The sequence below is a fragment of the Patella vulgata genome, chromosome 2, assembly GCF_932274485.2.
Source record: "Patella vulgata chromosome 2, xgPatVulg1.2, whole genome shotgun sequence".
NCBI classification, from domain to species: Eukaryota; Metazoa; Mollusca; class Gastropoda; family Patellidae; genus Patella; species Patella vulgata.
In genome coordinates, this window is record NC_065880.2 from 45,444,189 (window position 1) to 45,468,345 (window position 24,157).

The following is a 24,157-nucleotide window of genomic DNA, read 5'->3' on the forward strand; positions in this document are numbered from 1 at the left end:
CATTGTAATACACATCAATTATTTATGAATTCTCTATTTATAAACTTGCAATATCACTATTTTTCCATTATGTATCCTCCTATAGGCCTAGGGTTTTCGTATTCTACACTTTCCAAAAGTATTCTTATCAGTGGGATTTTGTTTTTTAGGGTTTGAGGGATAAAAAAAAAGAAAGGGGCGATCAGTTGGAAGATTAAAAAATAAATATCATTTTAAGAAAATTAATAAAAATTCTCTGCTCTCCGTCCGGCTGGTCTATTCAGAAACAAAATGGATTCATGTCAAGCTTAAAAAAAGTTAAGTCTTTTATAAATAGTGCACGCAAATATGCAATTGTGGTGCTACTTAGTGGCCACAGAAGGCGCCGGAATCAGCATATCATTAATTATATAAAAACGTAAATAGTATACCAAGCTTCGAAAAGCTGATGCTAATTTAATAATTAATTGGCTAGCTCCCCACTGTCTTTCTTTTCTTTGTCGGAGATGCTATGAGGTACCCTTCACACATTGTTGGGAAATTATAGCTATACGGCTTTGACATCTATGACACATATTAGCAATTACAGATAGCATGGGTGTAAAATTATAATTATTAGGAACTCTATTTTAACCACAACAAATTCTGTTCAAATATATTACTCACACATGAGATCTGCTTTGTAATGGTAGACATCGTTTTCGCAAAAGAAGTTCCAGTCACTGTCCTTGATAACCCCCGAACGTGCCAGAATAAAGGTTTAATATACGAAGTTTAATCCAGTGTTTTCGTGCAAGTCAGCCCGCAATTAATGACTCACCACACGACTCCTGGCCCCGAGTTCACAAAGCATTCTCAGACTTAAGTTAAGAATTTACTCAACTTTTAATCACTGTTTATGAGAAATATCTTTGATCCAGAAACACAAGACTTTGCACATAGTTTCCTATTGGTGTATTTGATACATTAAAACAACACGGGTTTTATAAAGGGCATAGTCAACAATATTGAGTAAATTCTTAACTTAAGTCTGAGAATGCATTGTGAACTTGGGGCCTGATCTAATCATGGAGTAATGTTCTTTGAATCCGTGACCATTTGATTCCTATACCTTTTAACAACCGGTGTCATTTTTTGAGAAAATGGCGGCAATATTCAAATTGGCCACTGTCCGACATTTCTAAATACATAAAATGTAAAGCACCAAATAAACCATAAGAACGAAAGAAGTGACATTTCACTAATTCCAACATTACAAATCTACTGTTAATGGTTATTTTCGAGTTCAGGGTAGTCCTGACCACTCAAATCCAAGATGCTGCCATTTTTGTTTTGAATAACATTTATGAAAACAGGTAATCAAATCAACAAAAGAATTCTTGTAAAATGGTTTACAATTTCAGGTAAAACTGGACATAAACATGGTGGTTAGCATTTGTTAGAAAAGACGGTCCGTATAGAATCGTGCGTTTTTGCAAAATCTGTTCCAGAATTGTAGACCCTGTATATCATTGTTGATGAATTAGCGAAGCACGTATGCCTACATCCAACGATTTTCAGGAATAATTAGCAATGAAGTATAATAGTCAATGTGTGTTTTCGGAACAGTTCTTTTATAGCTATTACCCATTAGTTCTCACTCTACAGAATTAATTTCTTGAGCATTTCTTTATAAAAAAAATTGGGGTCGTTATCATACTGTACATTATGTACGTATGTACAATTGTATACGACACTGTCATTTATCATACGTCTAAATACTTTCTCTCTCTCTCTCTCTCTCTCTCAGATGTACGAAAGTAAGTAACGCTGTAACTTGTAAGGGAAATGAAATGAAATGAAATGAAATGGGGTTTTGCTCCGACTGGGCTAATGAAGACGGGACTAAATATCTGAGTAATAAATGGTCATTTACTTACATCCTTTTTCTGTCGGATTTTAATCAATATATTATTATGTCACTTACTTTTGGTCATTTTGAAAATAAGAATTGATTATTTGTTCTATTCCTCTTCGAATTAATTTACATTTACATCGTGACGACACATTCATTTGTGTAATAAAATGTGTAATAAAAGTAATAAAATGTACATCCAGTCTTACTAACAAAAGGAAATAGGCCAATAAAATAATCTGTCAATAAAGGGGCTGTGGTGGGGGGGGGGGGCAAAACACTCAGATATTCAGGGAAAAGCCTTGCCTTTAGAGCTTTCCTAAATAAAAATATAAACGCCATGGAGATTATAAGCTGAATGTGTATTATAAACCTTTCATTTAAAAGGGTTTTCTTTACAGTTCATGCATAATTGTGTATTTAGGAGAGATAATAAACTATAAAATGGACTGGCAAATTTAACTAAATAAAGTACATTCATAATCTTCACACGATCCGTTATCTTTTTTGTATGTGATAGCCTCTATTATCAAGACCGAAAATATGAATGAGTTGTAGTACACTCAGCACTGACCAAAGCCAAATGAACCATGCTATGCTAATGCTGTTTTAGCATGGACCGTATAATAGTCCATGATTTTAGATATGAAGGAATATGTGCGTCAATATGAATATATTAATGTTATAGCATTTCTACTTATTTAAAACTAAAGTATTTAAAAAATGTCAAAACTTCACAAGCAAAACTACAATTGACAGAAATATTAATGGAAACCTATTGTGTTAGAGATATTTCTTTAAAAATCCTTCCTATATAAATTTAGACTAGATTTGCCAGACATAATAAAAATTGATCCGAAAGACTCAATTGTTCAGCCCTTTTTCATCTTTGTAAATTTTCATAGAAAAGTGTACTTGTAACTCGAAGGACTTAGCCTTAGATTTCCAGACATTATTCGTGTGTGTAAATTGGTATCAAAATCAACGGCGTCTGGAAGACAAAGAGTTTACTACAAATGGTCTACGGTGAATTGATGTCAAGAGGAAATATCGAAGTGTGGTATTTAGTTAATGTTTACATTCGACGCATGGTTGAATAATTAACTGTAGAATTAGTTACTTTATCACCCTTTTTATCAACAGGATAATATCTTAACTAATATGGAGACTATGTTTAAAGGTAATTGTAAAAAATACAGATTCTGAGATTTCCTTCGGATCTCCAAAGGTATTGACTGTTTTATTAATACGGTACGCGAAGAAAGAAGGATGAATTTTGTAAACTGTTGAATGAATCCACATGTAAGAGACACGTTTAATGTTAGCCGTAAACACCCTTTAGCCAATTGCTGATTCTGATATAAGGTTTATGATAGTAGCTACCATTATCAGATATCAATCTACCGTCTATGTATAAACTTGAAATCTGTGGGTAATTCAGTCACAGAATCAGAACTCCATAAATTTTTTAAGACATAAATCTAAAATCTTGTTCAATTTTTTGTATACCAGATATTTACATCACAGATAATGATGGGGGTGGTTATTTCACCCTTGTTCATGAATAGGAACATAGTACTTTTTAAGTGGTAGCTGTTAATTATAATCATAATCCCATTCAAAGTTATAGTCCCTTAATATAAATGATATCGGCCATTCCTATTCCATACGCCATTCCAATTATTATGTATTCTCTATTCCTATTTATATATATCGTCGCTGCGCTTCCAAAATCTCGTATCTCGAATTTTGCTACTTTTCAGGAGACACAAAAAACTTTACAGATCTAATAATAACTGGCGGATTGAATGGTTCCTTCGATATAATACATGCTAAATAAGACTACCTTCAAGGGTGTATGAGTGTATAGCATGTACCTATAACACCAAATTAAAAAAACGAGATACGATATTTTAAAGAATTTTTTTCTCCAAAATGAATGAGATACGATATTCGTATCTCTACTATATTAAAAAAAATGAGATACGAGTTTCTGAAAGTTGTTGGACCAATAAAAGATTATTTTAATAAAGCACAATCACGAATCTTGGAGAGTGGATGAGTTACTGAGTGGGTGGATTTGTGAACTGATGGGCGTGATACTGGATAAATTGATCAAATACTACGCGGTGAGTTAGTTACTGAGTAAGTGGGTGGATGGGTGGGTGAGTTACAAAGTGAGTTTCTGAGTGGGTGGGTGATTTACAAAGCGGGTTAGTGAGTTTCTGATTGGGTGGATGAGTTACACACACAGCGGGTTAGTGAGTTTCTGAGTGAGTGGGTGAGTTACAAAGCGGGTTAGTGAGTTTCTGCGTGGGTGGGTGAGTTACAAAGCAGGTTAGTGGGTTTGTGAGTTACAAAGCGAATGGATGAGTTTCTGAGCGGATGGGTGAGTTCATGGGTGAGTTTATTGATATAGGTTGGTTATAAGTAATTTGGGATGTCGGTGGGTCAGAGAATGAGTGTTTACATGAGTGCATATTTAGGGATACAAGGCTTTAGGTAAGTAGAGAGGTATCAAAGTGGGTATTAAGTCAAAATTTACGTTTCCATTAATAGAACACAAACCTTATTGTTTCCCCCAGTCTCTGTTGGTTTTTAATTCAGACAGAAAAAAACCGGAGAGTATGTTGTTTAATATATTTATTATTATAATAATACATTAAAACCAACACAAACTAAAACTTGTAACACAATTCTGTAATTGTTAAACATGTAATTAAACCAAATCAGTTTTCATGTGGTAAATTATCATAAAATGTATGGTAGTCCTGCAAGTGGCCATGCTTTTTCTTCTTGATTGGTAGAGGATCTTCGTGAAGTTGAGGTACTTCATCAAGTGGTGAGGGTTCTCCTATCTTGGCTCTCCTTGGTAAGGGGGAAAACTCGTCACCATAATTTAATTTATACTCAATAACTCCATCTGGATTATCTTATAACTCGTAAATCAGTGACTACTGGTTCTCCTGTCCGGTTCCTGGCCTTATTGAGTTATAGTATTTTAGCTTGGAGTACTCCTTGAAAAACTTGTGAGTGAGAAATTCCACTTCATAGGGCTGTTTGGGTCTAGCTTCGCGGATTTTATCCACGTAGTTCTGAGGTGAATAGATTGGCTTTTGTTTTATTGCTCTTTCAATGACACTGTGAATGGAGTCACACTCCATTTGTGTGTGACCCCTTTCAAGAATCTTCTGAGTAATAACAATATTTTTTTTTCGAGAAAGCGGTAGAAGAGCCTGAGATACAATTAGATTTCTCTTTTGATATGTGCAGCCATCTGTGTATATAATAACTACCGTGATTGAATCATCAATGGCCACTTCTAGATAATCAGACAAACAGGAAGCGAATGAGTTGGCAGTAAGGTCTCCCTCTGACTCAAACCAGAAGTAACATTTAACTTGACGAGTGGCTACATTGAAAATAGTGTAATTATGGCACCCTAACTTAGTTTTATAGTAGAGTGCACTAGCCTCTAACTTTGGACACATGAGAATAGCCTGTAAATCCAATGTTAACATTAATAACGATTTATCTTCTAAGGCTCTTTCTTTATCTCGACCCTTTTCATCTCTGGCAGCTTCTTTCTTCTCAATGTGCAAATTATACTCCTCTTCGCTTATGTTCTTGGTTTGATAAGCAATACACGTATCACACTGATCTTTCTTGGGTACATATAATGACAAATTCATTTCGTCAAAAACCTGAAAGAATAATTTACGGCCACAAACTGTTATGTTATTAGATGCACAATAGGTTCTATACACCTTATATATATCGGCTCTTGTTGAAAATGTGGGTTCCAAATAAAGTTTGGTGCTTGTTGATCTACAGTAATGGGACGGTAGTTTAGGGATGTCGTTGAGAAAATCTCTGGCAGTATCACCCTTTGGCTTTAGTGTAGAACGTGCTGGTTTTGAAATTGCGTTGTCTGGAAATTTGGCTGGTATTCCATACTCATTACAGTCCGCCTTCCACTGGTAAACAGTCTTTTCTCCAAGACAGAGTGTGCTCAAAAACATGGATTTGCACACTTGATATCGTTGATTATTATATTTCAAATAATATTTAAATGAACTTTGTCGTCTGCTCTCCCCCTCGGTCGTTCTTTCCTTTACCTCTCCCCTTTCAACCAATCCACATACATAGACCCCTTTCTCTTCCCAATTCATATTCCAAAAACCCTTGAAAAACCCCTCTCTTGATTCTTCACTTATTTCATTACATTTCCGTCCAAGTTTCTCGCACCTGTCTGTACACTCCCTTGGTCTCAGTTTTCTTTCTTCTCTGTCAATTTTAAATTTTTACTGTCCATCTACTTCAGTTAATCCTTTATGCTTCTTTCCTTCCATCCTTAAACGCTTGTTAACCTTTTTCTTCCAGTAAAAACTCTTATCATCTGAAGTACGTCTCTTCTCGCCAGTTCCTACATGTATATCATCACTGTTTCCATCTTCATCTTCTTCTGTGCCAGAGTCAGGTTGCCAATCCGGATCTTTCACGGAGTCATCAAGATCCATTTCTTCTATTAGTCCATCCCTGTTTACCATTGGTTGTTTAATAATTATATCCGGCTCAATATACACATCAGTAAGATCAGTTTCAGGATTTCTCTTGTGGCATTGTTTAATATTTTGTGTACTACATGTACTAGTACTCGGTTTGGAGACAACTTTATCATTTGCAGAATAATCTAACTCTATGGTTGCTGTTTCCTTTTCGGGCGGTGCTTCAATTATGCTGGTTATAATTGAGTCTATACCAATATCTCCTATATCAGATATACTAATTTCACCAATATCCTCTTCGACCACAATATCTTCTAAACTAACAATGGTTTGAGCATTATCATCGGATACCAGAGGTGATGTTTTGAAAGAATTTTCAATAATGTTTGATCCAGAATTTTCAATGTTTGATCCAGAATTTTCATCTAAATGGGCTGGTTTGTTGTGGTTGTTGGTTATGTTCTGTTGTTTACCATTTCTGTCTATATTACCTTCATGTGATTTATTAGCTATTGGTGGTCTTTCTAAAGACAAACCTATGTTGTTAGAATTGGCATTAGCAAGTTTAAGAATCATTTTCCCCCGAGACAATGGTAGTAAAGGCCGTTGAGACATCTCTAAAATCTTCTTTTCATTCTGAAATGTAAATATTAAATTACGTCAAAATTTCGTATGTCGTAAATTATTTTTCCAAATGTTTTATTCCAAAATGTCGTATCTCAAATTTGGAAGTGTTGGCGAATATATAATAGACACTGTAATAGTTTAATTGTCCCCCGCCTTTCGAAGAAAGCAGGGGACTATTAAAATGGGTTCGTCCGTCTGTCTGTCCGTCTGTCTGTCCGTCTGTCTGTCCGTCACACTTTTTGGGACACAAAAACTCTCTTCCTAATTGAGCTAGAATGTTCAAACTTGGTGTATGTGTTTATTAGGTCAATGCCTTGATGGAGTTCGAAGATGAGCATTTTCCGCTTAGGGTAAGCAGAGATAAGCAATTTGATTGGTTGATGCTTTGGGACACGATAACTCTCTTCCTAATTGGGCTAGAATGTTCAAACTTGGTGTATGTGTTGATTAGGTCAATGCCTTGATGGAGTTCGAAGATGAGCATTTTCCGCTTAGGGTAAGCAGAGATAAGCAATTTGATTGGTTGATGCTTTGGGACACGATAACTTTTAATTGAGCTAGAATGTTCAAACTTGGTGTATGTGTTTATTAGGTCAATGCCTTGATGGAGTTCGAAGATGAGCATTTTCCGCTTAGGGTAAGCAGAGATAAGCAATTTGATTGGTTGATACTTTGGGGCACGATAACTCTCTTCCTAATTGAGCTAGAATGTTCAAACTTGGTGTATGTGTTGATTAGGTCAATGCCTTGATGGAGTTCGAAGATGAGCATTTTCCGCTTAGGGTAAGCAGAGATAAGCAATTTGATTGGTTGATGCTTTGGGACACGATAACTTTAGTTCTAATTAAGTGAGAGTGTTTAAACTTGGTGTATAGTTCCATTACATCAATACCATGACTAAGTTTGATAATGAGCATTTTCTGCTCAGGGTAAGCAGAGTGATAAGCAATTTGATTGGTCGAGACTTTGGAACACAATAACTCTCATTCTAATTGACCTAGAATGTTCAAACTTGGTGTAGGTGTTTATTAGGTCAATGCCTTGATGGAGTTCGAAGATGAGCATTTTCTGCTTAGGGTAAGCAGAGATAAGCAATTTGATTGGTTGATGCTTTGGGACACGATAACTTTAGTTCTAATTAAGTGAGAGTGATGAAACTTGGTGTATAGTTTCATTACATCAATACCTTGACTAAGTTCGATAATGAGCATTTTCTGCTCAGGGTAAGCAGAGCGATAAGCAATTTGATTGGCTGAGACTTTGGAACACAATAACTCTCCTTCTAATTGAGCTAAAATGTTCAAACTTGGTGTAGGTGTTTATTAGGTCAATGCCTTGATAGAATGCGAAGATAAGCATTTTCTGCTTATGGTAAGTAGAGATAAGCAATTTGATTGGGTTGATGCTTTGGGACATGATAACTTTAGTTCTAATTAAGTGAGAGTGATGAAACTTGGTGTATAGTTTCATTACATCAATACCTTGACTAAGTTCGATGATGAGAATTGTCTGCTTAGGCTAAGGAGCAATAAGCATTTTGATTGGTCAAGACATTGGAACATAACTTCTAATTGAGGTAGAATGTTTAAACTTGATGTAGATGTTCATTAGGTGAATGTCTTTTCTGAGTTCAATGATTAACATTTCGATCTAAAGCTAAGCAGAGATAAGCAATTTCCTTGGTCGATGCTTTGGGACAAGATAACTTTGATTCTATCTGATAGAGAGTGATGAAACTTAGTGTATAGTTGATAATCAGTTTGATTGCTCAATACTTTTGAAAAAAATAGATGTACGATTAATTAATATGTGTCATCTATTTATTTGGGGATTTCGGCGGGGGACATCAGCCTCACTGTTGGCTTGTTAAAATATAAAAGGCCTTAATGTACTACGTTGTTGTTTATTTGTCAATGTAGGAATAAAATGACTAATTTTCTAGGCAATATTAACTGAGCTGACAAATTATCTACATTACATACCTAAAATTAACTCCAATTGCTACTAAATCACATCTAGGTAACTTAATTATATATAAAATATTAATATTACTTCTTGTTGTTGATTTATAGAGGTTAAATATCATAAAAACTTACCGTATCAAACAAATGCAGGCTTCTATTGACGTCGTTTCAACGTGGTCTTGAGATACGAGGTTTGACGAAAATATTTTTTGTCCAATCGAAATACTATTGACGTCGTTTCAACGTGGTCTTGAGATACGAGGTTTTGACAAAAATATTTTTTGTCCAATCGAAATACGACAATTAGTCACAAGCTAAAAATAAGCATTTCTAATTGGTTTAGAGGTCCGAGGTTTTGAAAGGTCATGTATCAATGAAATGTGAATGTAATAAGCCCCAAAAAAGTTTTTGGCTAAATCCGAGATACGAGGTTTTGGAAGCGCAGCGACGATATAGTGAATTAAGTGCAGGGGGACCACACCACACATAAACAATGCCATAACACAAACCTGCAGACAATACACAATATACACAGATATTGCAAACAGGAGCCATGGTATAAGTGATATTACCTGATCATATACCAATATACCCACATGGAATCATGAAACTGATATTCAATAATGCACTTGCACTAGACAACATGTAGTGATATTGCCCATTCAAATATATGGTATACATGTAAATGATATTGAAAAATGCATCCTCTGGATACCATAAAATAGCCATGGTAATAACTTAAAGTAGCTAAGTCTCTAACTCAATATCATCCAAAATCTTCAACATTGAAAACACGATTTATTTGTCAAATTAAATCAACATTGATGTTGTGATCTTACCGGAATAAGATGGGCTTTTGATATCCAATATTTAAGACAATATAAACATTTTACCATTGGTACACGAATCGTGTACCATAATGCGCTTCAGCTCCAGTTGTAAAAAGAGACTCGAGGGACGAGGCTAGACACATTGCACCAAATTGAACGGCGTATGTAGACTGGAATAACCAGATGCTAGAAATTTGCACTCGATTGAGACTGCTGGCTAATTTCGCCGAACATAACTGATTTGAAATTGGAGTAAAAGCGGAATCCATTGAATGTAAATTAGTTTATATACATTCATATTACAGTATTATATGCGTTGCGAACCACTTTTGTCAATTTCTAGGTCCCAAATGTTAGCGATTTAGCTCCTTTAAATTACCCATTCTTATATTTCCTGCTTCGTCTCACCTCTTGTATTAAAACATGGTAAAAGCAGTGTTATCAGTTCTTTTGAAGACAGCATAATGAGAGCCTTGGGCTGATTTCTTCAAATTCTCTAAAGATCCAGATTGATAATTTCTTAAAATAGAAAACAACATTTTTTTGGAGACATTTGGTAATTCTTTGTACATGTAAGATCAATTATTTTATGACATTCATAGACCATTATGTGTATATTTGTGCAAACACATTGATGTACATTTTTCAATACATAGTATAGAAATGGCGGAAAGAATTATTGCTATATTTCATGATATTTTTTAACCAGCTATAATTTTCATATTACTTTTGTTTTTTTCAAGAATCCTTATTGTTGTCCTGCACTATTTTTCACAGAATGACATTTTCATTTCATAGGTAAAAGTAATTTATAGCTATGGTTACATAATAAAAAATGCAAACAAAATAATGAACTGATCATAGCTAATGCAATAATTTTCAATCTTTTGTATTTGGAATAAATGAGATTCTAATACTCAAGACAATACACTTAAACATACATTATGCAAGAGCTAAATCTGCTTATTGCAGGTCTTTATTTAGGCCTGGAATGTTTTCTAAATTATTAATTAGACATTAATTAACTTATCCAGGCCATAATCAACTCTCGATAGCATCAGATTTCTCCGATATTAAATAGATTAGAACAGTTCAGCCATATTTTGTTTTAAGCTAAAAATGGAGGAGTGAGACTTAGCTTCGAACAACCAGTACGGTGGTTGAAATTATTGCACACATCTTGTCAAACCTTCAAAGGCTAGAGTAATTTGAATAAAATTTTCATATTATTCGTTTTACATTATCTATTTTCGAACTATTATAGCAAGAATGGATAGCTCTTTATTTAAATCTTACATAATGTATCTTTAATGTACATGTATTTTACTGCAAATCAGTAAATGTTGGTTGAATGGTCTATTTTAAGCTTTTCCTGATTTTTTTGATAGAAGAAGCTTTGCCCATGTTTTTATAATTAAACAATACCTTTGATAGAAATAACTATCTTTCAAGAGTTTATAGTTTAAATAAAAGGTTATGGGATAAGAAATACATATCAACATATCATTCTGATTCTTCCATTTTGACAACCTTCAAAGTTCAAATAGCCATAGAAAAGGCAAATGAACTTCAGAGATTTCACACAATTTGTACGATTGTCAACCATAGAACTTCTCTTATAAAACCTGCTTAAATTTTATTAAGAGATAGTAGTGTACATTGGCATGTACATGTACATATATGAATGACTTATGTTTATTTTCATGGATTTGAGAAAAAAAAACTGCACTTTGATTTATTTTAATATATGAAAATTACTTTTCTACACTATCCAGGCTAATGAAGCTAGGAAAATGTTTGGTGTAAATGAAATTTTCCCTGACCAGTGTTACAGACCACAAACAGTTATTTCATTTTTGAACTGTGAAAGGGTCTTGAACATGGGACCTCATTATTTATCCCATCCAAATAAAAGGCTCCTTTCCTTGACAGCCCCCCACCCCCTGTACTGCAATACAGACAAAAGGGAAACCAGACTGGAAAATCCAGGGTAACTGTCTTGACCAAAACAGGGATCAAAGCCGGTACATCCTGGTTAGTGATCAACCAGCACCGTATTTATTCTTGAACCTATAGAGCTCACTTTAATAATGTACTTATCAAGGAAAGCGAATGGCCATTATTGATCATTTTAATTTTTAGACCATTACACATTTGACTTTGTTCTGATAAGTTGTGTCTTCGACAGAAAGTATGCTTATTCTATAAATATCAGGAATTTGGGTTCATTATGACATTGCAAAAGGGATTTTATTTTATAAGTTCTCCATTATTTTTCTTTGTTGAACTGAAATCATTTTGGAATGTTGGATGTAAAAAACATGTGTTTAGCATGGTCTTTTGGGATATCGCTTGGAGTGATACGCCTACATGAAATAGTGATGAATCTTAGATCCCGTTACATTCATGTTATACTTTATTTTTTGCAAAAGCAAGTTGCCCACAGCTAAATCCAGTATATTAACTCATGTGGAAACATTTGCTCTTTTCACTGGATTTTATCTCATTCATTTATTATCCCGCATGAAGTTAGGGAGGGACATTAAAATGGACACTGTCGGTTTGTCCTTTCCAAACCTTTTATGTATCTTTATGAAACTTTGTAGCAGTTGTGCCTTTTGCTAATTAGAAATTTCCTGAATTTGATCATTTTTGTGTTTCCACCAAAATAAAATTTGACATAATGTTTTGTAAACAAATTTGACTGAGCTTTTGGAAACAAATTTTGCTTAGTTTTTGGAAAATGCTTTTGGAAACAAATTTTAATTAGTTTTTGGAAATAAATTGTACTTAGTTTTTGGAAATAAATTGTACTTAGTTTTTGGAAACAAATTTTACTTAGTTTTTTCATAAAATTTGCTTATTGCTCTCCAAATAATTGTTAGAAATATCTTATAGATCCAAAATCATTAAATGCACAGTATTGCAGAGATTATGTAGACTTTATAATCCAGATCATCTGTCAAGACCAGACATGCAGGTATTGCAAAATCGTTTATATTATGTCGGACTCTGACACCAATAGGCTTGCTAGACTCAATAGTCTTGTTATGTTATAGTGTAATAATGTTTACCAATTTTCGGTTCTGATTTGTATGACATGTGGACATTGTATCTAGGTAAGCTCTACATAATTTAATAACAGACATTTTTAAAACTAAAGAAGTTTTCATCTGCATTTGTCAGTTTTAGTTTATGATGTCTTTGTAAAGAGTTTACATGTACTGGTAATCACTTATTTTTCTTCAGGTTTTTTAAATCAGGAAAGCAATATGTTCATTGTCTGTTTTTACTCTTTTATTTTTACATTTTTTGTGGTAACCCCCTTCTTCTTGTCACATGGTGTCAAGGAATTAAAGTTTACGAAGATGGATATATTAAACATCTGGGTCTATATGCTTGATTATTTCTTGATTAAAATGAAATTCATAGTATATTAGAATGTATTCAATGTCCTTGAAATTACGAAATATAATATACACGTTTAAATCACTTACTTGTTTAACTTGATGAAATGGAATCAGACAAAACCTACACAGGATTTACTAAACTGAAACTATTTAGACAAAAGATAAGGATTGTCAGTGAATTAACTTATATCCATGTATCCTATTGATCCCATTCACTGGAAATTTAAGACAAAACTGTTAGACAACAAACCATATAAAATATTAAAAGCTTGTGGAGTAAAAGTTGGAATATATGATTCTTAGCACTGCTGTTATATTGATGACCCTACAGCAACATTTATTGTGATGGCTCCAAATCTTTGAAAATATCAGCATGACAAAATCTAGAAAGGATCCAAAAGTCAAAAGGATACAATTATTCAAATTTGTATAATTTAAAGACCAGAGTTTTCTAGGATTATTCTGTTGTCCATATCATGAATTTATGAAACAAAACCGTCACAGGAATGTATGCATGTACCTTGCCTGACAAAGTATTTATTTCATGTAATTTATGTAAAATTAAAATAATTTTTATGTAGTTTTGTTATCCGAACAAGCACATGGTGTAGTAATTTGAGTATTATCTTAATTATTCAATATTTATAGCTTTTCATATGAATAAATTAATTTTATGTAGATTATATAGAGTGGTGATAGAAAGAAATTATTAATGTGTGTGGTAATGTTTGACCTGTAACAGGAATGATATCCACAAAATATTTGTTACAAGTAGTTAGATTTGCTTCCTCTAGACAATTAATATCATACAAGGATACAGACATTAACATTATATGGTAGGATATGACTATTATTTTTTCACAAAAAATATTCTCAACCCCACCTACTTGTTACTTGTGTATTCATGTATTTTTATTCGGAAGTATATATTGAATGAACTTTCAATATAATATATAATCATATTTTAAAATCATGAAGACGATTTTGATCGTGTTCCATGGGGAAACAAGTTAATAATTATTGTAGCTTTATTTTTAGTAGGAAATATAAATTGTCATCACCTCTGTCTGTTCATCCATCGGCATTTCTTGCTCAATACTACATGTAAATGCAATCTCATTATAATTATATTTTCTAATCGTGAAGACCAACAGTTCCAATGGAAAGAAACTGTTTTAGCTTTATCATATATTTCATAATCTACATATTTAAATGTATATTACATATGATAAACAATGACAAGCGTTAAGACAGGTTGATTGTGTTCCAAACGTTGATAATTGTTTTAGCTTTACCATACATTTCATAATCTCTGTGGAAAAATAATCTATCATGAATAAATATTTAACATTTTTTGTCTTCAGTAAGAGAAGATGTGTGATGCTCTAGAGATGTAATATGATGGTGTAAACCAGATGATGTAGGCAAACAGACGGTCACTAGATGTATTCCATTATGGAGATCACAGACGAACAAGCACTTAGATTTCTAAACATTGGAGTGAATCAATCAAATCTACTCCATTGTATTATATCAGTATGGCTCCTATGAGTTTTTTAACGTCAACTTTTCTAGATGGGACTTGAACCTTATTTTGATTTTTTTTTATCATATGAGGTAGACGTTACGATTAGCTTGTGATGTTTTGGCGGAGCAGTTTTATCGTTCTTAGTAACATTTGTGCAAGATGTTTTTGTCTGAAGAGATTTACGTTAACCAAAGTGTTACTGATTGTCATTTTACTCAGTGTCATTTCTACCATTGTGTCGATCAGTTTTCTCAATTTGCGATTTGGAATTGCAAGGCAGCGAAGCAAACCGCCATTGCCCCTGTCAACATGCAGATTAAATTCCACCATTTCTCGAAGCCTCCTTAAACGTGTGAATCATCAATCTAAAGCAGGACGACATCTTGGTGATAGAGTTTTAGTTATGGTGGAATCGCAGTATTCTAAAGCTGGTACCAAAATAACACATCTTTTGGAAGCCATTCGCGTAGAATATAAAGTAGAACCTACAGGAAAGAATTTACCAACTTTGACGCACCTTGATAAAGGCAAGTTTTCTGTTGTAATTTTCGAGAATTATAACAAGTACATCACTATGGACAAATGGAATCGGCAGTTGTTAGATAAATATTGTTCAGAATATAATGTGGGTATAATAGGTTTCGTTCCATCTAAACCAGACATAATTAGTGATAATGTCCCTGGATTTCGAATGGTGTTTGAATATGGTATGAAACTTCAAGATTATAAGCTAAACATGTTCTCAGATGTCTGGCGTGTAACAAAGGCAGGACAGATTTACGAAGGCCGTCTACCTGGAGAGTGGACAGTGTTTCATACAAATCATTCAACTTATGAACCTTTAGCTTATTCTAAGAAGCAAACGCAAAAATTTAGTGTGAGTATCGAAGAAGATGTAAATAAACCTGTTGTGCCAGTGATTTATGACCATGGAAAATATGATAAAATTAAAAGGATTATTTTTGGTAGCGCCCTTAGATTCTGGCTTCATAGACTTATTTTATTGGATAGTTTGTCGATTCTTTCAAATGGAAAGTTAAGTATGCCATTAGAAAGACATATACAGATAGACATTGATGATATATTTGTGGGTCGTGAAGGAATACGGATGTGTGTAGACGATGTGGAGGTTAGTATAATAATTAATACACAGAATATTTTTGTCATAAATTATCTACATCCCACCAATATCATTCGACATAGTGAACATTATTGTCCATGTCTATAATCTCCTACCTCCTACATGTACAATTAAGATGACCTATTACTTACATATAATTTACTAGACCGCTGACCCTAATGTGGCCGACACACATTTATAGATACAAGGATAGGGGAATATTTTAACAACAGCAAATGATCTTTTGAACTAATTAAATGCATATAAAATGTTCTACATGTAATTATTAACCTCTTATTTATGCTCCCAAGAATCTATTTTGTCATATACTTTTTATACACCCACATTGAAATGAGACGAAGACGCCAATTGATTTTCAACTATTTTCGATAATTACTGCCTACGTATGTTATAGCCCTTGACCTCTTTGAAAAATCTTGCAGAAGCTCTTGAGGCTAAAGTTAATGTTAATATCTGATTGACTTTAAACTTATACACCGGGTTTAAGGTCATAAGACAAAGAATCCTATTCATTTTCAACGTATTCATTTACTGCCTACGTATGTTATAGCCCTTGACCTCTTTGAAAGATCTTGCAGAAGCTCTTGAGGCTAAAGTTAATTTTAATATCTGATTGACTTTAAACTTATACACAGGGTTTAAGGTCATGAGACAAAGAATCCTATTCATTTTCAACCGTTTCTGATAATTACTGCTAGAGTTATTGCCCTTGATCACATTGAAAAATCTTGTGGAGGCTCTAGAGGCTAAATGTAATAATATTTGTTTACGGTTATGAGACATTAATTGAAACAAATTCTAATGTTTTCTGATAATTACTTCATGGGTTATTACTCATAATCAGATTTTCATGTGTTGTAAACGTTCTCATTGCTGAGAAAAGAAAAAATATGCCACATCACTTGTTGACTGTCCAGACGACTTAGCTGCTGTGGGCGTATGTTTTGTTACCTGGCAACCTATCTTTGGCGTTTGTGTAGAAAGGAAATAATGATTTATTAAATGAATGTTATACATGTAAGACTGTCTATATTACACAGGTATTGTGTTGCTGTGTATACAGGCACATCCTACAGTATAGCAAAATCTGCAAATTTCGTCAAGATTGTGGTTGTTTCACAATTGACTATTTTTCCACCTCATCTCATATTGGTCAACAAAAAATGTTGAGAAAAGGGTTAAAGCAGCAAAAGTCCACAACATACTTTTTATACGCCCACATTGAAATGTGGTCGTATATTGTCGTCGCCCCCGTCCGGCCGGCCGTCGGTCCGGGTGGACGCTCTAGAGGCTAAAGTTAATATCTGATTGACTTTAAATTTATACACAGTGTTTAAGGTCTTGAGACGAAGAAGCCTATTGATTTTCAACGATTTCCAATAATTACTGCCAGAGTTATGCACCTTGATCACTTTGAAAAATCTTGTGGACGCTCTAGAGGCCAAAGTTAATATCCGATTGACATTAAATTGCTACACAGTGTTTTAGGTCATAAGATGATGAAGTCTATTGGTTTTCAGCGATTTCTGATTATTATTGCCAGAGTTATGGCCCTTGATCACTTCAAAAAATCTTGTGGACGCTCTTAAAGGCCAAAGTTAATATCCGATTGACTTTAAATTTATACACAGTGTTTAAGGTCATGAGACAGAAAAGCCTATTGATTTTCAGCGATTTCCGATAATTACTGCCAGAGTTATGGCCCTTGATCACTTCAAAAAATCTTGTGGATACTCTAAAGGCCAAAGTTAATATCCGATTGACTTTAAATTTATACACAGTGTTTAAGGTCATGAGACGAAGAAACCTATTGATTTTCAACGATTTCCGATAATTACTGCCAGAGTTATGGCCCATGATCACTTCAAAAAATCTTGTGGATGCTCTAGAGGCTAAAGTTAATATCCGATTGACATTAAATTGCTACACAGTGTTTTAGGTCATAAGATGATGAAGTCTATTGGTTTTCAGCGATTTCTGATTATTATTGCCAGAGTTATGGCCCTTGATCACTTCAAAAAATCTTGTGGGTGCTCTAGAAGCCAAAGTTAATATCTGATTGACTTTAAATTTATACACAATGTTTAAGGTCATAAGAAGAAGAAACCTATTGATTTTCAATGATTTCCGATAATTACTGCCAGAGTTATGGCCCTTGATAACTTCAAAAAATCTTATGGATGCTCTAGAGGCTAAAGTTAATATCCGATTGACATTAAATTTATACACAGTGTTTAAGGTCATAAGATGATGAAGCCTATTGATTTTCAACGATTTCCGATAATTTCTGCCAGAGTTATGGCCCTTGATCACTTCAAAAAATCTTGTGGATGCTCTAGAGGCTAAAGTTAATATCTGATTGACATTAAATTTATACACAGTGTTTAAGGTCATAAGATGATGAAGCCTATTGGTTTTCAGCGATTTCTGATTATTATTGCCATAGTTATGGCCCTTGATCACTTCAAAAAATCTTGTGGATGCTCTAGAGGCTAAAGTTAATATCCGATTGACATTAAATTTATACGCAGTGTTTGAGGTCATGAGACGAAGATTCCTATTGATTTTCAATGATTTCCTATAATTACTGCCAAAGTTATGGCCCTTGATCACTTTGCAAAATCTTGTGACGCTCTAAAGGCTAAAGTTATCATCCGATTGACTTCAGATTGATACACAGAGTTTAAGATCTTGAGATTTTCAATGAATTTTTATGACTTGAACAGTTAAATCCATGATATTAAAAGCTTTGCATACAAAACGTTAGAATGGGGCAGAACTTTATAAAAACCAAACAAATTCTAATAGTTTTCTGATAATTACTTCGTGAGTTGTTGCTTTAATCAGATTTTAGTGTATTATAAATGTTTCATTACCGAAAAAAGTAAAAATATGCGACAACCCTTGTTGACTGCCCAGACGATTTAGTTGCTGTGGGCGTATGTTTCGTTGCCTGGCAACCTATCTTTAACACTTTTAATTAACAAGAGATATAGATTACGGTAATTGATTTCACAAGATACAACTTCTGATGCAGAAAATATCACTTGGTCAAAAAGAGGAATTTTCACAGTTTTGATGCAAAAATCCCATCTGTGATGTGCAAGTTACTTTATTATCCCATGATGTACAAAGTTTTGGGAGAGATATTGAAATACAGTAGTCTCTTAGTATTTTCCAATTTGGCCAGTTTCAAACATGCTTTTTCCACCAGTTCTTTAGAAAAAGGCAGACTATGTACATGTTGATGGTTGGAAATGTGATTTTTATGAGACTACCACCATTAAAATTTTCAGACTAATCTGGAGGCGTCATATTTCACGAATCTTATAAAAACTGGCTCTTAATCTATGTTGATAAAAAAATATTATTTTATTTCATGATCATTTATATACAGTGCATGTGATTTTTTTTGTTTTTTTAAATATTAGGCACTGGTTACTACGCAGGAAACGATTAAACAAATGGTTTCAGGCTTCAGTTTTAATCTAGGATTTTCTGGACGATATTATTTGCATGGTTCATATGAAGAGGATGCAGGCGATAAAAAGTTACTAGGTAAAATAAAAATTTTATGTAGAAAGTACTGGTTCATTAATTTTGATATGTGCAGCTGCTTCTGCTCATAAATTGACTTTACTTCATGAATGATATGGAGAAAATATGAATATTAATAAAATGTCTGAAGCACTTTTTTCGTAATACACTGCAAAAGCCTTAGCTAGCATAAGATGAAATATTGTATATAGAAAAAAGCTCCTCATGTTTAACTGTTTTCGGTCGAGTGTTTTTTTTATTTATTGTTTTAGAGGGGGGGATTGAAGATGACGTATCTCCGTCACTATTTTGAGGTACCAAAAATTTGTGACGGCTTCCGGAAAATTCTGGAAATTACTGAGGCCTTCCAATTTTTCCTGAGCATGAATAGTTCTCTCATTTTAAAGATATACCAAAAACTGACATATGGTGGTGTTAGCCCCACATACATGTACATGTATTAGCTTTCATTTTCTTTCAGAGACCTTGTTCCATAACATTTTCAACCGTTTGGCCGCCATTTTGGATTTGACAAAAATCTTCAAACTGATACTCAGCCACCATTTTGATTTCGATTTTCGAAAACTTTTTGGGGTTTTGAACCTACTCCAAATGGCAACAATTCTTGGAGCTGATTTTTTAAATTCAATTTCATTTACTTCCAGTTTCACTTTGAATTTTGTTTGACTTTTGACCTTCTATCTGGTGACCTAACCTTTCAATTGACCTTTGTACATATCATATGGTGACCCTGATATCAACTAACAGTTAATGTCAAAAAGTTTGGTCTTATGCGGTTTTAGTAAGAGTTCAAAATGACAGGTTTTTCCACTTTAATAGGTATTGGAAGCAACTATACTCAATAATTCATGGTGTAACTTGATTGATGCGTGACAAGGCGTGACCTGACGTACCGAAGCAGTTCTAGTTTTGAATTTGTTTTCTGAAAATTCTTTTTCAGATATATAAAAGATGAAATTCATGTTAGATATCTTTAGGGAATAAATTCCTGACAGTTTCTTGATTGATTTTTTTTCCCATCCAGAATAATCTAATCAAAATATCATGCAAAAATTATTATTTTGCCCGGACTGATTTATTCAATTAGTTTGAGTTAATTCGCAGGAGAAAATTATATACTTTAGGTTAGGTGGTATTAATGACATTTACGAGAGTTAAAATGATTAATATATCAGAATAGAACTAGAAATGTTGGTATTCCTGATAAGACTTATTCACAATAATATTACATAAAACCAAAATATGTTAGCTTTTGGGTGAAAAATCTATACACAATATGTTTTTGATTAAAGGACTTAATGATTCTAAACTCAATTACATTGACAAGTACATGTACATGTATACTAGAGTTCGATTATACAAGCTTAGAATGATTAACAAACCATCCTCATACCATGTACATGTAATTTTCCTGTATCTTCCATGTAAATTTCTCTTTCTGATCCATATATTTTAGTATAAAGTATTTATAGATATACAATTATTATTGATTAACTTGTCGGTAAGATACTGAAATAAAATGAAATTAAATGAAATGGGGTTTAACGTCCTACTGTGCTGCTCCCATTGTGGGCTAATGAAGACAGGCATATGCCATACAGTGTGCTACGAGGGACTACTCTTATATGAAATTCAAATTGCCAAGGGATCTTTTACGTGCACGCCAATGTGTAAACAGGATCTCAGTTTTTTTCGTCCCATCAAAACAACTATATTATGTTGTCCCTTGCAAGGCCCTCTATCCTGCATCACTGACAAGGGGGAACCATGCCAAAAAATCTCGATGAACTTTCTTGGCCAATGCAGGGATCAAACATAGGACCTCCAGGTTAGCGAGCCAAAGTCTTACTCACTTGGCCACCAAGACTCCCAACTCAGATACTATTTTCATGATCAGAATTTTATATGCAATATACGTTGTTATCCCATGGCTCTGTCCATCTTGGGAAGCAGGGCTGAGTGGTCTAATGTGTGCACTTTAGATCTTAAGGTCTGTCATTGAGTCAAGTGGTATGGTTTCGATCCAAATCCTGTACATGTACATGACGAGGAGTAGCAGCACCTTTGCAATCTTTTGGATTTTCTCCAGGTTTCCTGTTTACTGCCACTGCTAAAGACTCCTACATGCAATCAAATTATTGAAATAAGATTGTACCATATCTTATTCCAGAAATGACCTGGAAGGTGTTAAGTGAATGTTCAATTCTCTCTCTCTCTCTCTCTCTCTCTCTCTCTGGATGTCCTAGTTTTGTTTCCAAAAGATATCTAATAAACTATTCAAGATATCTTTAAGAATATCAAAGTAGAAATTTCTTGGATTTAATATTTGTCTTTCCATAGAAATAAATTTGACATAGTTTTTCATACACAAGAGCGTGGGATATTCTTGTTTGAGCTGTTATTGATTGGCAGATCTGAAAGTAACTTAATCTGAATTGTGACATCCCAAAAATGAATGAGATCAAATTTATGAAAAACTATTGAATACTGTATGTCATTTAAGTGTCCACACTCTAAAATACACCATGTTGTGTAAAAATCTGCCAATCATCAAATCAAAAAACACATTAGCTTATGTGTACATTATAAACTCAAGAATTGTATTTTAAGATTTTGCTATTACCGGTAATAGGATTATACCAATGTCAGTTTCTGATGAAGTGAAATGAAGTCTGAATTTTTCAACATCAAAGATCACAGGCCTTTTTCCCCTTACATGTATGTACAGTACTTAGAATACAAGCATGTGGATTGTCTTATTGCATATCTTATGTATTTGAGTAAAATAGACAAAAGATGAGTGATCTTAAAGTTATTATATGATGATAAGTAGACTACACTTATAGGAAATTCTGTGGTTGTTATTGTTGTAACAAATTGTATCATTATCATATTTTTATCTAAAACTGCAAGCAGCTTGTATTTTTTGCAGTTTCAACCCCCACCCTGCAACACACACACCCACACAACACATCCCCCCTTTTCATTAATTTGTCCACCTCTTATCAAATAGAGCAGAGGACTTTTAAAATCGGTTCATCTGTCTGTCCTTGTCTGTGATATCACTATTGTAGAAGTAGACATCAAACCACTCGGATGTTGAGTATTATATTTGATTTGATTTTAAGTAGTTTGAATATGTTCAGATTACTTTACACCAGTATACATGTATTTATTTATCAAAGTAGGCTACAGATAAAAACAGTTAACTTAGTAAAATATAAAAAAAACCTGATAATATTTAGATATCATAAACAACGCATTGTAGGTTAGTCTCTACTTTAATATCTAAATATTTCTACGTCCGTGGCACAGCATAATTATAGATTTGACCTTGACTGTACAGCCAATCAAACTTCTATCATCAAAACCATGGAATGCAGTGTTGGTATACCTGTGTTTACAAATACCTGACAACCCTATTTCTTTTAGCCAAAATCTGAGACCCTAAAATATGTTCTCCTATTCTCATAGATAGGATTTGCCGGTTTTCTAAAGACAATTCCAACACTGAAATTTCAGTATTTACAATCTGAATCAGTATTGTTTACCAGAACCAAGCTTATTCAAAAAGAGTTCAGATATGTATTTAAAATTTCTACATTGCTGAGTTTTGGCTCCAGAATTTAGTACCGGGTACTGCTGGTAAAATATACCTTTTAAACAAACTGTTTTGTCCCAATGAAACTTGCCATAACATTTGACACAACTGCTATTAAGTAAGTCTAGCTACATGTATCTAAGTGTTATTTATTTAAGTGCAACCTAGAATATTAGGGGGTTTGGGTGGTCTATAGTGGTTTAACACATGTGCATGAAATTACAAGGTCTGTCATTGAGTCAGGTGGTGTAGTTTCGATTCCTTGCTTGAATGTGACACGGTGTAGGGTCGCCTGTTCAACCTCATGGGTTTTCTCCGGATATACCTAGTTTGTGTCTAGGGGACTTAAACCCCATTCGTCTCTCTCTCTCTCTCTCTCTCTCTCTGAAAATATTGCATATAGATACTTATATCTATACTGGCATGATTAAATGATTTTGCAAATAATGAACTTTCTTTTCAGAATATCGAGATAAATTTTGGTGGTTTGGCCACATGTGGAGACATGAGCAGGCTCATAAATTTGATGAACCATACATCACACTTGCCATGCAGCAAAATTCACAGTTTGCTAAGGTAATATATAGCTTTATTAAAATTACTGTAGTAATAGACTGTTGTAGTCATGCATTTAAAGACTTGATGCTTGACATTTTTCTAGTGGGATGACAAATAATATGTGTCTGATTCTTTGTATTGGAGGCGAAAAACAGAGAACTTGACAGCTAATTAAATATGGCAGAAACAAATGTGTTTTTATAAAATTCTCATTTTCATCGCAGTCCACCATAGAATATATAAATTGATCTATATTTAGTAAGGTGTTGACAATTAGACATTAAGTGCAGTTACCACTTAGTAAAATTAATGAATCCATACATTCATTATGACTTAAGTATGCATAAATTTAAAACTTGTTGTAAAAGGAAATACATGTAATAAGAATGTTATTCATAACCGTCTTGATCAAAAGAAAATAAACCACTCCTAGGACATTATGAGTTCACTTTATAGAGCCATAGTGACCTTTAAATGTAGGTCGTAATATCATATTTCCTGTGTAAAAATTTAAATGGGATTATCTTTTTCGCCTTTGATGTAAAATTTATTTACCCTA

At 33.7% G+C, this 24,157-nt stretch overlaps 1 protein-coding gene across 3 annotated transcripts in view; it reads left to right on the top strand.

Moving 5' to 3' along the window:
- Positions 1-2,864: 2,864 nt before the first annotated feature.
- Positions 2,865-24,157, top strand: part of LOC126810824 (bifunctional heparan sulfate N-deacetylase/N-sulfotransferase) — a 35,716-nt gene continuing 14,423 nt past the window's right edge. Inside the window, exons 1-4 of one of the 3 annotated variants that reach the window (XM_050536113.2) lie at positions 2,865-3,101; positions 14,577-15,869; positions 19,313-19,439; positions 23,504-23,616. In XM_050536113.2, coding sequence (XP_050392070.1) covers positions 14,853-15,869; positions 19,313-19,439; positions 23,504-23,616 — 1,257 coding nt within the window. In that variant the 5' untranslated portion in view covers positions 2,865-3,101; positions 14,577-14,852. Of the gene's footprint in view, positions 3,102-13,972; positions 14,049-14,576; positions 15,870-19,312; positions 19,440-23,503; positions 23,617-24,157 lie in introns of those variants that run through there. The other 2 variants (XM_050536112.2, XM_050536114.2) reach the window with 2 other exon arrangements.